The 13,375-nt window shown below is 41.5% G+C and overlaps 1 protein-coding gene across 2 annotated transcripts in view; it reads left to right on the top strand.

The window, feature by feature from the left end:
• The window catches only part of fmnl3 (formin-like 3), a 38,144-nt gene that overhangs the window by 5,212 nt on the left and 19,557 nt on the right, over positions 1 to 13,375 (top strand). For both annotated transcript variants that reach the window (XM_073469540.1, XM_073469538.1), the window contains exons 2-4: positions 10,549 to 10,632; positions 10,774 to 10,854; positions 12,345 to 12,421. In XM_073469540.1, the coding sequence (XP_073325641.1) occupies positions 10,549 to 10,632; positions 10,774 to 10,854; positions 12,345 to 12,421 (242 nt within the window). The remainder of the gene's footprint in view (positions 1 to 10,548; positions 10,633 to 10,773; positions 10,855 to 12,344; positions 12,422 to 13,375) is intronic.

Here is a 13,375-nt window from a genome sequence, read left to right as displayed (position 1 = left end):
GAAAAAGTTGAGTCAGTGGTCGTAAAAGCAGACATGCTGACAATGTGACTCCAGCGCCCTGGCTGACATCACTGTGTTTCGAAGTCTAAAGAAAGCTGCAGTGTCTGATAGATGCCACTCAAGTGGAACTAATGGAGTCAAGCTGTGCAATGTGTTTATTGGACATAAAAACCTAAATCATTTTTATTTGTTTAATGGCAGTTGCAGTTTATTTATGGGGCTCTACCACTCCCTTTCTCACACACATCATCACGTCAGTCCTCCTTTCTAAAAGAAGAAAATGTGTTTGTTACGTCACTTAAGTTGGAAGAGCGCGTACATCTGGCTCAGCCACCCACCACCATGTCCCAGGAAGAGGGGGATTATGGGAATTGAGTACACACAGTTAACTTGTTTTAGAGCGGCAGCGCAGGCAGGGGGGGATTCAGCACAAGGCTGCCCACCTGGCTCTCTCCACCCTCGGGCTACAATTCCCCCAATCTGGTCCAGGCTTTATGGGGAGTTTTAGTGCTTCTTCACTTCTTTATTTGCAGTTATTTTGGAAAGTGAAGGTCAAGTTAAAGACTGGGCAGATGTAACATACTGAAGAAATGGTCATCATTTTGGAAAATACACTCATTTGTTTCCTTTTCGTAATCTGGTGGTTCATAGACCATCACTCATGTAAACAAAAAACCTATTAGCCTAAAATTAAATAATCATGATAAAAACACACAAAGTTAATATGAACAACTGGTAACATAAACCAAGTAACAATATGTTTTGATTGTTGTGTGTATGAAGGAATCCTGTAAACTTTATTTTCCACAATTGCATTTATAGTTACAGCTTAGATGTGATGATAAAGGCTGAGCATCTGGTAATTGTTGATTTAGGTGTCTTGAAAGTGCTTAAAGTGCTTAAAAAGCCGTAGGAACCCAGTCTCTACTTGAGCTGTTATATTTGGTTTGTTTAAAATAAAAACACAAAGTGTGAAAACTAGAAGTTGTGGTTGGACAGAGGCAGGCTAGCTACTTCTTTTGCCCTCCAGTTTCCAGCTTACTGGCTGCTGGCTGTTGCTTCATATTTAGTATACACATATGAGAACGGTATCGATCTTCTCACATAACAAGCAGAGTATTTGCCAGAGCGAGACAGAACAACATGGAATAAAGTGCGAGTAATATTTGTTGATTACTTGTTTAAAGCTGCATTGTCGTCGTTTTAGCTAACTTCCTGTCCATTTTGCAGTTAGCAATCTCCTCCCTCCTCTCTATATCGCCACACTTTCATTTTTTGCCGGCTTGGCACCAGAACCGGAGGATCCTGCTCTCTGCATGTTGCAGAGCAAAGCTAATTAACACTCATTTTAATGATAAAATAAGAATTAACACAACAGAACTAACTATTAGCAACTGCTCAGACTTGAGTTTCTAGTTCACATCACTGAAAAAAAGTGTGCATCTGGGTCATCTTTGCAAAAACAGCTGTATGTGTCTTCCATTTATATGCATATGTAAGTGTTTTTTTGGTATGTGCATGCATTTGTGCGTGACAGTGGGGGTTTGCATGCTGCTCTAATGCAGCTGCACTAAGGCTGTAGGTTGGAGAGGTGGTTTCCTCCTCAATACAATGGGGACTCTGTCAGTCAGTGTTGTTTTAGAAAGGGGGCCTCATCCCCTGGTGCCTTTTGTGCCGCTGCACTCTTTTTACGTGGACGCTCAGAAGAACCGCTGTAAGCCCTTTTAAAAAGCCAGTGGATTGCGGCTTGATGCCACCTCCCCTACACATTGGTGACGTGATGTCATTATTTCCCAGGCCTTCCCTAAATAACACATAGCGGTGTTTCTTAATGATTTCTCGAGACTTTTACTTCTGCCTTTTTACAGTTACACATCAAGTTAATGAAGTCATTGAGAAACAAAGGGGAAATTTTCAAGACTGATTCGTATGGATTTTTGTGACCAGACTTTGTTTTGGTTTTTGTTCCTCTTTATTTTATCATCACCATTTCTCCATTCCTCAAAGACGGACCTCCAAGACAACAGTTCTTACAAAGTTCAGTTCAAAACCTGTACTTCCACACAGCTCAGGCTCAGATTTGTTGCCCTTTCTCTTTGGTTGACCTTCATCTTTTTAACTGGGCAGTGTGTCAAAAGGCCCGGCCGGCATGAGTTATGAAGGCATTTGTGTACCTGCATTCCTGACATTCCCTGTGCGTATCATCTGTTGGCTGGGGCTTCCCTGGACCTTGTATGGACGCACAGAGGAGAACAAACAGGATGTTCGCAACATAGGAATGAATGAATGCCTCCGATTCATCACCAATTGTAGTATTTATTTATAACTCAGTACTCACGTAACTCACATCTTTGTTTGTGTTCACATTTCCTCGATACAGTATGTTTCAAAAACAAATAAATTGGACAATATAGTTGTCAGGTGGTGCGATTGCTGGAATAGATTTATATTGCTGTTGTTTTGGAACAAAAACCTCCCAGATAAGCTCATGTAAACAAGTGCACATTTCAAGTTCGCTCACGTTTGAAGCTTGAGGAACATCTGGCTTCAGAAGCTCAGGACATTTTCGTCTTTATCTCGGGCTTAAGGAACCCTGTGATGATTACGGTCTCTAGCTTGAACCCAGCTATCAGCGCTGTCCATCACTGTTATGTCACTGGGTAAATAAACGGATTAGCAAATGGGTTCTGAGAGGCACTTCTTGATTTATCAACTGAAAAAATGGCATTTCACTAACTTCCTGTTGGCTGTGGAATGTCCATTTGGTTGCGTTTTGTAAAGAAGGGACCAGAGGGAAAGTTGTTTCTCTCAACACAGTGACACAGAGGTCACCGGCTAGAATATGTAAGTTCATGGGAGAAGAGAGGAGGCTTCAGGGTGCATTCAGGCCAGAGAAGGGAAGGAGGGCAGAGACAGCTAACGGAGTCTGAAAACTTCACAGCACATCTTTAAACTGTGTTTGATTTAACACGCCATGATTTGAGTTGTAAAGCTACATAGGGGAAGTTTCAGCCATTAGTACGGTTATGAGTTTTGACCATTAGTGCTCTCAGCTATTGTAGTGCTGAAATGAACTATCAAGTAATCTGTTATGGAATCAATATAATATAAATCAACAATTCTGATAATTCATTGTTTCATTAAAGGTGCAACATGTAAGAATTTGTCCCCTGTCAAATTCATGCTCTGAACGAATAGGGGGCAGCCTGTCACCAGAGTAGTACCTGCTAGTTTCTGCTGCCATTAGCTAGTTAGCTCAGTTAGCTGTGAAGCTAGCGGCCCTATTAACTAACTCTGCCTGGACTAGGAGCTAGGAGCACTGGGGATTGTTCATGTTTGAAGAGCCAGCACTTTGGACGATAATCAGCACTAGTTTCTCATTTCTAGACTAAAAGATTAAAAAAAATGAACTCTATTTGAGGATGTCACCTTGAACTTTAGGAAAGATGAACTAAAATTCTCTCTGATTTCCTCCTCTAAATATAATTTTATAAAGGTTTTTAATAATTTGATTGACGCTATTGACAGATTTATCTATAATATATCTATATCTATATCTCTGATTTTAGCCCTAATTGATAGCTTATCATAAAACTACATTAACTAACATCAACTTAAGAGTTTAAGTTTTCATGTTAATTATGATTGTGTTACATTGTCATCACTACGGTACTGTCACTACGGTACTGTCACTACATGCTTTAAGTTGGACATGTCAAGGATGTGGTTTGGCCTCTGGTTCTGCGTTTGCATCTAAATGAGGTGTGTGCCCTTACCTGTTATGTTAATACCTTAATAAACAAGCCTAACTGACTCTGTTTATATATTAGCTATGTAAACAATGACCAGCATCAGGAGGAGTGGGGAGGGAGGAGTGAAAACTTCACCTCTCCGCCTGAAAGAAAAACATCTCTTCTCTGCTCGCTCCCTCCCACCTTCAGTCCTTAGGGGAGCCGGTAGCGTCTTCTTTGCTGGGCCTCCTCCGGTCTTCCAGCATCTTTGTGCAGGACTCATGCTTTGTTGTGATTGCCTGGTTCGGGTTACCTCGCAAAAAGGGCGATAAGGTGATCGGGTGTCTGCTCAGAGAAAGAGGGGCAGTGTTTTCTCACACTCTGCTCTGTCGCTTTCAATTCAGCGAGACTTACCGGGGAGATGGAAAACACCTAGAGTTCATTTGGGCATAAACACATTGTAGGAGTGGATGTGCAAAAACACACACGCTCTCGTATTACACGTAACAGCTATGGTACAAACTTGCCATTACTCTGGGCAGTTTTTGATTTCCTGAAGAGTAGAGGAAGTCCCTGCAGCCCCGTGACGACAGCAGCCTCTCATCCTGTCTCCTCTCATTGTGTTTCAGTACTGAGGAAAAGGAGGAATTCAAATAACAAAACTGACAGTCATTAATGAAAAGCTAGTGGGGGTATGTTTAGATGCTGTCATCGACTGATTCACACTTACGTTTACCATGAATGATGTCATTTAATAAGATCACGAGCCCCACCTCGTGTAGTCATAATCTGCTACTGTATATGTGTGCGTGGTATCTACAGTATGATGGAGAGACGCCCAGAAGTTGGTTCTCTATTTACCCTTCCTGTCCTGTGACGGTTACTCATTTCTTTTTTTTCCCAGAGGGACACATTTATCTTGAACTATATCCAGCCACCTCTGGCAAAGAAACTGGTGCATCACTTACTTTTCTCATTGTGAGGGCCGTAAATATGCTCAGTTAATATGCTTAAAGAAAACATAGTCATGCCAGGTCCCACATTCATTGTGTTTTCTTTGCCTCCTTGTTGGCTCTGCTTCCTGATAGGGATCAGTGGCCTGTCTCTTCAGACAGTACCCTTCATTAAAGGGCTCCAGGTCTTATCTTCCCCCTCATTGGCTGGTCTTGTATTTTCCTTTGTTACTGGATCATTCAAGTGTGTTCAGATATGTGTTGCTCTTTCGTATATAGCTGAGGTGCTGAAACAATACACAGGAATGGTTTTATTTCTGTTTAAAGAGAGCCAGACAAGAATTTTTCTCTGATATAATTATTCCATGAGGAAGTGGTAAGCAGATTATGTTTATGGAAGCCCATTTCCACCAATCTGATGAAGAACACCTGTACATCATAATGAGAGACCTTTTCAAAATAATGACTCAGGATCTGGAAATAATAACTTAATGTATCGAAATAATGATAACCTTCACAAAATAATGACTTAGTATCTCGAAAATAATGACAGTTAAAAGTGACTCTAGTTACTTTGAGATACAAAGCCATTATTTTGAAGAAGCTTCTCATTGTAATGACTTACAGGTTTCTGTTTGTTTCATCAACATTTTAGCAGCCAAATGAAATTACAATGTCAACCTTTTTTTCCTGTGAAAAGTACAGGAGGCGTCACAGAACTAATGTCTAACAGGATCTGAAACAGCTGATCCATGCTTTGCTTATTTCAGAAGAGTTAGTGAGCCTTTCTTTTTTGGCATCAGCTGTTTAAGGAGTTACACAAACAAAATAATTAAATTAGCCTCAAAGTCTCTAAACTGGCAGCTAAAAGGTATTCATTTTAAAATGATGTCACTTATCTACCAATCAATTGATGAGTTAGCAATTTACTCAGGCTTTATTATTTATGGCTTTAAAGGAATAGTTCCACATTAATGACTTTCTTTCTTCTTCTTTTTGTCCTCTTCTTTTCAAATATTGGTATTGATCTTATCTATTTATCTTGTACTGGTTGTTTTACACTCATCGGTGAAGCACATTGAATTGCCGTTGAATAGGAAATAACCTTTACGTGAACAAATACATCACTCTGCCTTGTGTTGAATGTGTCTTCTAAGCTCATTGTTCTGTGAGACTTACACCCTTGATTACGTTTCCCGGGCATCTTACAGTTTAGTCGTATCGCAGGTTCCCGGACCCCACCCTGATGAGCAGACACTCACACTTGTTAGGGGTAAAGAGGGCTGTCTGGGCCTCAGTGTCTGCCACAGGCTCTGTCCGGCACAGTGAGCTCTTTAGCCACCCACTCATTTCCCTCTGAGCTGATGACAACTAAGTCTGGCCTGTGTAAACTTATCAAAATAGATTAAAAAAGCACAAACTCTGCTGTTCCAATCCACTGAGAGAGCACAAAAGAGAGAATCACGAATGCATGTGCTTAGCAAGTGTTTCAGTCTGAAAATGAGATTTGCATTGGATACAACAAAGCACAATACATTTACATTAAGAGTGTTTCAGTTTGGTGTGTGGTGGTGTTATATCTTATCCTCACTGAACGTGTGAAGCTGTGAGAAAGATCAGGGGGAGGAAACATCCCATCACTCTTTTCCATTTGTCTCTGTGGGAGCAGTTTTCTGGAGTAGCAAGTCCTAGCTCACCTCAAGGCTTATTGTAAATCAGCTTGGATTAGGAAGCTGTCGACTTTAGGGCAGATGGAGTTGCCCTGTTGACTCTAACATCTCTGCAGCATCCCCCCCTCAGTTGTGGGGGTCTGTGCGTGACTTGAGCGCTCGGCTGAGTCCCTGATGGCCCTCTTGGACTCTCCATGCCTCCTTAACCTGCAACCTGACCCCCTCAACTACTTTAACTGTTGAGTCTTTAAAACCTCCGTCTTCCTTTGTCAGTGGCTCAAATGTCTCTCTGTTTTAGAGTTTATGCCCTCTCTGCTGGCCAGTGTTACTCCTGCGCTGAAATCTCCTTTTACCTCCAAAAGTTTGTCCCATTTGTTGTTTTATCCCTTGTCTCTTTTAAGGTTGTTTTTTATCCCACAGCTGCAATCTTACACTTTTTTCACCGGGGATCGATTGATATGGTTTTAGAGCCAATACCAACACCGATTACTAGTTATCAAGGGGACTGAAAGCTGATATTTGGAACTGATACACATTCACAGTAAATAATGGAAATCTCATTGTCAGAATTTAGAACAACCAACAACCTTTACTTGAGTATTTCCATTTTCTGATACTGAATACTTCCTCTCCACTACATTTTGGAGGCAAATATTGTAAATTTTACTCCACAACTATTATTCAGTGACTTGAGTTACTAGTTACTTTGCAGATTCAGATTACTCTAATAGGCTATTACTCGTGACGTGTAACCAATCAGATTTTTCCTGCTCCTGCTTTTCCTTTGACCAAAAGCCAAGTGTGTCCAGTTTATAGTGATATAAAACAGAGAATAGCAAAAAGAAAGCCTCACATTCAAGAGGCTGAAGCAAGAGAATGTTTGGTATTTTTCAAACCATTAACCATTGTTTCTGAATTAATGTTGGTGCATTTTTTGTCAACCAACTACCCACTAATCCTCTCCCATCTCGTTTCATCTATTATAGCTTCTGTCACTGCATTTACTTGCTTTCTGTAACTGAGATTTACGTGCAAAAAACCTCTGCATAAAAAGCAAAAAAGATGAATAGTATTTGTTGTCTTGTAACAAGTTTAACTATATTAGAGAGTTTAATATAGTGGAGTATTTCATCCAGTATCCAGTGGCTCTGTTTGCAAACCCTGCCACTGTTCTGGCTCACAATGAGGGCCTAATGATTGGTGAGATAGTGTTGATAATAGAACCAGTTCGTCTGGTTGTGCAGTGTACTGGTGTTGTGTTTTAGCCGGATTTTGCTCTTACACAGCAGCACCAGGGGGCATACGCTGACCCTGCCCACTAACCTATTGTTAGCGATCTTCTGCGAGGAGAAAAAAAATGGCTCAAATGTCAAAGGATGGGAATGGCACGGCACCAAATCAAAACAAAGCTCCACATTGAATCCTTTGTCGAGCCAGTCTCAGGTCAAACACGAAAGGCCTCGCTGGAGGAGAGAGTGCGTGGGCAGTGTGGCAACATAACAAGCACCACACATTTTTGGCGTTTCTGTAGTATTTTACCCCTAAAATGGCCCTGTGAATCCACTGCTCCCTCTCTCCCGTAAAACAGCTTCTTTCTGGCTTCTTATAAACACAGGAAGCGTGAGATTGTATCGCTGTGGGAGAAAGTGAAATGAAATTAGCTAAATTGGGTTAGTTGGCTCAAATTACCCAAATCTAGTCAGAAAGGAAACATCCCCTCTGCTTTTTGCCTTGTCGCAGGAGAAACCTCTTCTCTACCCCCCTCTGACATTCAAGGAAATACAGTTTATACCCATATGCAGCGCCACACATCTGCACACAGTCCCACCTGTATTTATTTACATTACCTGAGGCTCTAACTGACAATGAGCAAACAGTATTGGATATCAAAGCTCATGATGGCATTGAGTTTTACACTTTTTTCACTTCTGATTCATGTTTTTATTACTGAACCCAGATAACAGTGGGCAGGTTTTGGCTTTATGTTGCTCTTTTGTCTTCACTAAATGGATGAAGTTCTGTGTGTCTGGTCTGCATGTTTTCCAGCAAGTCAGAATTACATTACCACAACAGGAGATGTTGCTCTTTGACGGTTTGCCCCACAGTTCTACTTTATATGCATGACTGGCCGGGAAGACAAGGAAACCAGGCTTTGGACCTGGACAGATCCTGGAGTAGATATCTGGGCTGATGTGTTCATTTACCCTCCAGGTGTTTGCATCAAGTTTCTAGCCTATGGAGCATTATCTGGAGAGTATTAAAGAGATCCATGTACTGCAATTAGTAACTCTCATGTATTGCTCCATTATGGATACAACTAAGAGTAAATCTTGCAGTCCAACTTTTTAGTATGATGTAGTAAATAAGGGCTGCAATTAGAGATTATTATCTGTTAATCTGCGGATTATTTTCTTGACTAATTAGTTAGTTGTTTTGTCTTTGAAATGTCAGAAAATAATAAAAGTGCCAGTCACAGTTTCCCAGAGCCCAAAGTGAAGCCTTCAAATGTCTTAATTTGTCTGACCAGCAGTCAAAAAATTAAAGATATTCAGTTTACAGTGATAAAACTATGGAAATAATCATATTTTCATTTGAGAAGCTGGAACCAGCAGATATTTTACTTACTAATTCTTCTACTTCTAATGTAAATCCTAACGATTCTTATTCAAATGCATTCATTTAAGTAATAAGAATTCAATATACCTTAAACCAATAAGTTAACATCGCTAACTGGGCTTTATTATTTACTCTACTAGTGACCAATGCTAATTGAAGGACTTAATCTCAAATGAATTCCATCTTCTTATTTAAACCTTGTTCATCATCCACTATCACAGACACAGATGGGAGGCACTCCTCTTCACCTCCTTGTGAGACTTGACTAAACACTGTTGTCGGTGAAATTTCTCCCAGGAGACACGGAAGAGGAGAGAGTCAGACAAGAGAGAAAATTTACTGCTATAAACTACTACTATAAACAGGACAAATTCCTGCTGTAATTCTGGACATCTGGTATGCATGTTGCCTCTCTCCTCTCTCCTGCGTGGGATTCATAAAGCAGGTTATGTCAAAGGCCCCATATGTGCAGTTAGAGCCTATTATAGCTTTGTCAGGCATATCTGTGGTATCTTCAGACTGTTGCTGCACGTGTTCTTGAGTATGCTTTGGAATTTGGAGTACAAGAATCTGTTATTTAATGCAAAATTATTAGTCAGCTCCATAAAATGTTTCCTTACCTCTGACCTCAGTCCTCTGCAGACAGCATGATTCATGATGTGCTGATAGAGTGAGCAATGTGGTCCCGTTGTGGAAAACTAATTTAAAATACTCAACACGTGATATTCCACCCTTTTTATTTTCCATCTCCAGCGGTAGCAAAATGCCAGTGTGTGTGAACATCACATCTGGCCTGGGATGGGTTAACAGGGTGTTGCGTTTTAGACGGCAGGCTGAGTTATAGCTGCAGGTTAGAAGTCAAGCTGACAGGCCGTTTGTGGCCGGGCTTACAGGGTTCTGTTGATGCGGGTGTAAATGAGGGTTCCCAGTGCAAACAATCCCTAATGTCTCTTCAAAGAGAAACGCTGAGGCGATCAGTTTCAGGGGCTGCTGGCAAGCGCCCGCATATTGTTGCACTTCCTCATTTTTAAGATTTCCGTGTCGACCCCTGTTTACAAGCTCTTGGCTCAGTCAAGGAAACTGTTAGTCAAAAACTTGTCAGTTTGTTTTATTTTTTTTCACAGTCGTCACAAGGACATAAAACGCTTAAGTGAGGTTGGTCTCCAAACACAAATTAGAGTATTTTGGGTTTAATTTGAGCCACAGTTAACTGGCCGCCTCAGGCTGTGTCGTGTGGCGTTCAAGTGTTTTTATGGGTGGATTAGATGACAAGTCCAGTAATAGGCCCACACTGTGATAGTGGCTTGTTGTGTTTAAAGCCTGAACGTGAAGTGAGACTTGGAGTCCAGAGGAGATACGGATCATCTCCTGTGACAGGATGCTGAGAGTCAACACAGGAAGTGAGGTCATGGTGTAAGTCCCCAAAATTTCAGCTGAGCTCTGCCGTTGGCGCCAGAGGCCTCTGTGAAGCACCAGTCACTGACACATCCTCAGTCACAGCTGCTATAAATAGTCAAATGAGCAGACTAAAGGAAACATGGGTATAAATGAAACTAATGCTTATTTTCATATTTTCAGAACTCTATGAACCTGCCTCCAGACAAAGCCCGGCTCCTCAGACAGTACGACAATGAGAAGAAGTGGGACCTGATTTGCGACCAGGTGCATTCATTAACTCTCATTCATAAATCATCACTCTCATTGTACACACACCTGCCATCATCGCATAACTCATTCTGCACCAACACGGTGACTTCATCAAACACACATTATTACAATGCTTTCTCTGTTGTGTGTCTTCAGGAGAGGTTTCAGGTGAAGAATCCGCCTCACACCTACATCCAGAAGCTACGAGGCTACTTAGACCCTGGAGTCACACGAAAGGTGGGAAGTAAAGATGACCTTTCAAATAAAGTGTCCACTTAAAGGGGAACTCCACCGTTTTACACATCAAAGTCAGTTTATTGGAGTACTGCTGCATATTCAAATGAAACTCAAGCGCTTGTGGTTACAACGTTGGAGGTTGTGTACACAATATGCTTGGCCTCAGAGTAATTAAGTCATGACAACACTGCTGCTAGGCAACAGCTTCTAGATTTAGCAAGCTAGCAAACGGGTAATGCAGGAAATGCAAAGGCGTGAAAAAGCTTAAGCTGTTTGGGAATATTAACATTTCCCTCAGACATATTATAAAACTGCAGAGGAAAAACTCTATATGACTAAAATCACAACATATTAACTTTCCATCCACCAAACTGAACTTCAGTGGCCTTTGCTATTTCTAAAAACGTCAGCCCCCAGAACAGCGCCGGGCTTCTAGGCCAATTACAGTACAACGTCATGTGAGGCACACTTTTTCCCATAAGCTTACATTGTTAAAGAAGCGGCTGTCATTTTTATGATCATCACAACCCCTGCGAAATGACTTCACTATCAAATTTTAAGCCATTCGGTACAATAACAAGCACAATACCGAAGCTATGCAGAAGAACCAGGTAATTTCAGACCCAGGAAGTCAAACTTTTTTGGCTCCATGTGCAACTGAGCAACTTTCATAGGAATGAACAGGGTTCTGACTCCAACACTGTATCCAGATTTTCTCCGATTAGATCGTTGTTCACAACTCTTGAACTCAGAACTGTCTGAACATTTCTAACATGAAGCGCCAAATGATTTGTCACACAAAAACATCTGGAAAGATGATGCTAGAAACTGTTAAAAAAAAAAGGGCAGGCACTTTCAAAAAGTACTTGGCAGGTGATTCGACGAGCCATCTGTCTATTACCATCTATCATGAGCCAACTTGAACCAATCAGGTCAACATTTGGAGAGTGCTACCACTAGCAGAACCAGTTGCTAAATCAAACTTATACCAAGGCCAGAGAGAAGGCTGAAAACATCTTTTCTGTCAAGAAAAGCCCTCTGTTCTTTTGGTCTTCTTTCAATGAAATAAACTCTCCAGTTCTGATATAACAGGTGCTATAGCAGCATCTACACTAACCAGGATTGTTGTTTTTAAATGAACAGTCCCTTTTCTCGCTCGTCGTCATGCTTAAACCACACCAGTTCTTCATAGGACGCTGATCTTTTGATTCACTGTGTGTTCGACCACAACCACATGCTGTAGCTGAGATTCTTCTTGTAAACACGACCCCATTTGAGGACAGCATCAGAATGAACTATTGCTGACTGAGTTGCATTGTGGGTAATGTAGGCACCAAGACAGGATAATGTGTGGATCAAGATGTTTTTACTGATCTGTCCACATTGACGTATACTTCAGTGGAGTGCTCTTTTAAAGGTTTATGTTAAAGCGTGTTAACTCTCACTGCTTATTAAATAATGCTTACACAATGATACATTTATTGTTACAGAAGTTTCGCAGGCGGGTGCAGGAATCTACAAAAGTCTTGAGGGAGCTGGAGATCTCACTGAGGACAAACCACATCGGGTAATCAATACTGATCTTTTTCTGGTGAATTACACAGATCTATTTATCGGTGCATGAAGCCTAAGGAAGCCACATTATTGTTTCCCCCTCTGTGCTCTTGCTGCTGCAGCAACCCAGAGCTCTCTCTGGTGCCCAGATTTCCCCCATTGTTCTAACTTGCCAAGCTCTGCAGCTCCACTTCATAGAGCTGGTCCTCATAATGCCCAGATGGTAGCCATTGTGCAGCCGCGTCCACTCCCCCATAGCGTTGAGCAGGAAGCTTTGTTGTGTATGCCAGAGGGACAGGAAGCCTGGCTGACCGATCCTGAACCCAGTGAAAAGCCGAAAAATACACACAAGGATACTTTTATGTTTACACATTTCTCACATTTTAACGCAAACAATCTCTTTGTATTATTTCATAAAAGACAATAGGCACTCAGTCCTGTACAATGCTCTATACACCAGCTGTGTATATGAATGTTTATCTTCAGTGTTGCAGACGTGATCCGATGTCATTCAGATACTTCCACATAAAAAATGTGCTGCAGTGACCAAACCAAAAGCAGCAACTAATAAAATGGCTTTTGATTTTCCATAGCATTCATTGACCTCCAAGAATAACTCATATTCCATTATGCTTCATCAATAAAGGTCTGTTTCAATGCGTTTCCCAGAAAGACTCACTGGCAAAGAAAAAAAAAGGGAAGGCTATTTTCAGAAGACTTTTGTGGGTGGGATTAAGTGTAACAGATGCAGGTTTATTGTGTGTGTCTGAATCTTGGGCCCTTTCTGATGTGTTATTCCTGAGATTGCCAAGAAAATCTGAAATAGCAACTGGTTTGGAGAGAGAGAGGAAGGAGTGAGGGGTCAGAGGCAAGGAAGGAGAAAGGAGGGGGGGGGGGGGGGGGGGGGAGTAGGTAGACAGGAAACTGATGATCAAGCCCGCCTCCTTGTCCACCCCCACCTCCCCTT

The sequence above is a fragment of the Pagrus major genome, chromosome 7, assembly GCF_040436345.1.
Source record: "Pagrus major chromosome 7, Pma_NU_1.0".
In the NCBI taxonomy this organism is placed as follows: domain Eukaryota; kingdom Metazoa; phylum Chordata; class Actinopteri; order Spariformes; family Sparidae; genus Pagrus; species Pagrus major.
This window is presented reverse-complemented; position numbering and strand designations above follow the sequence as displayed.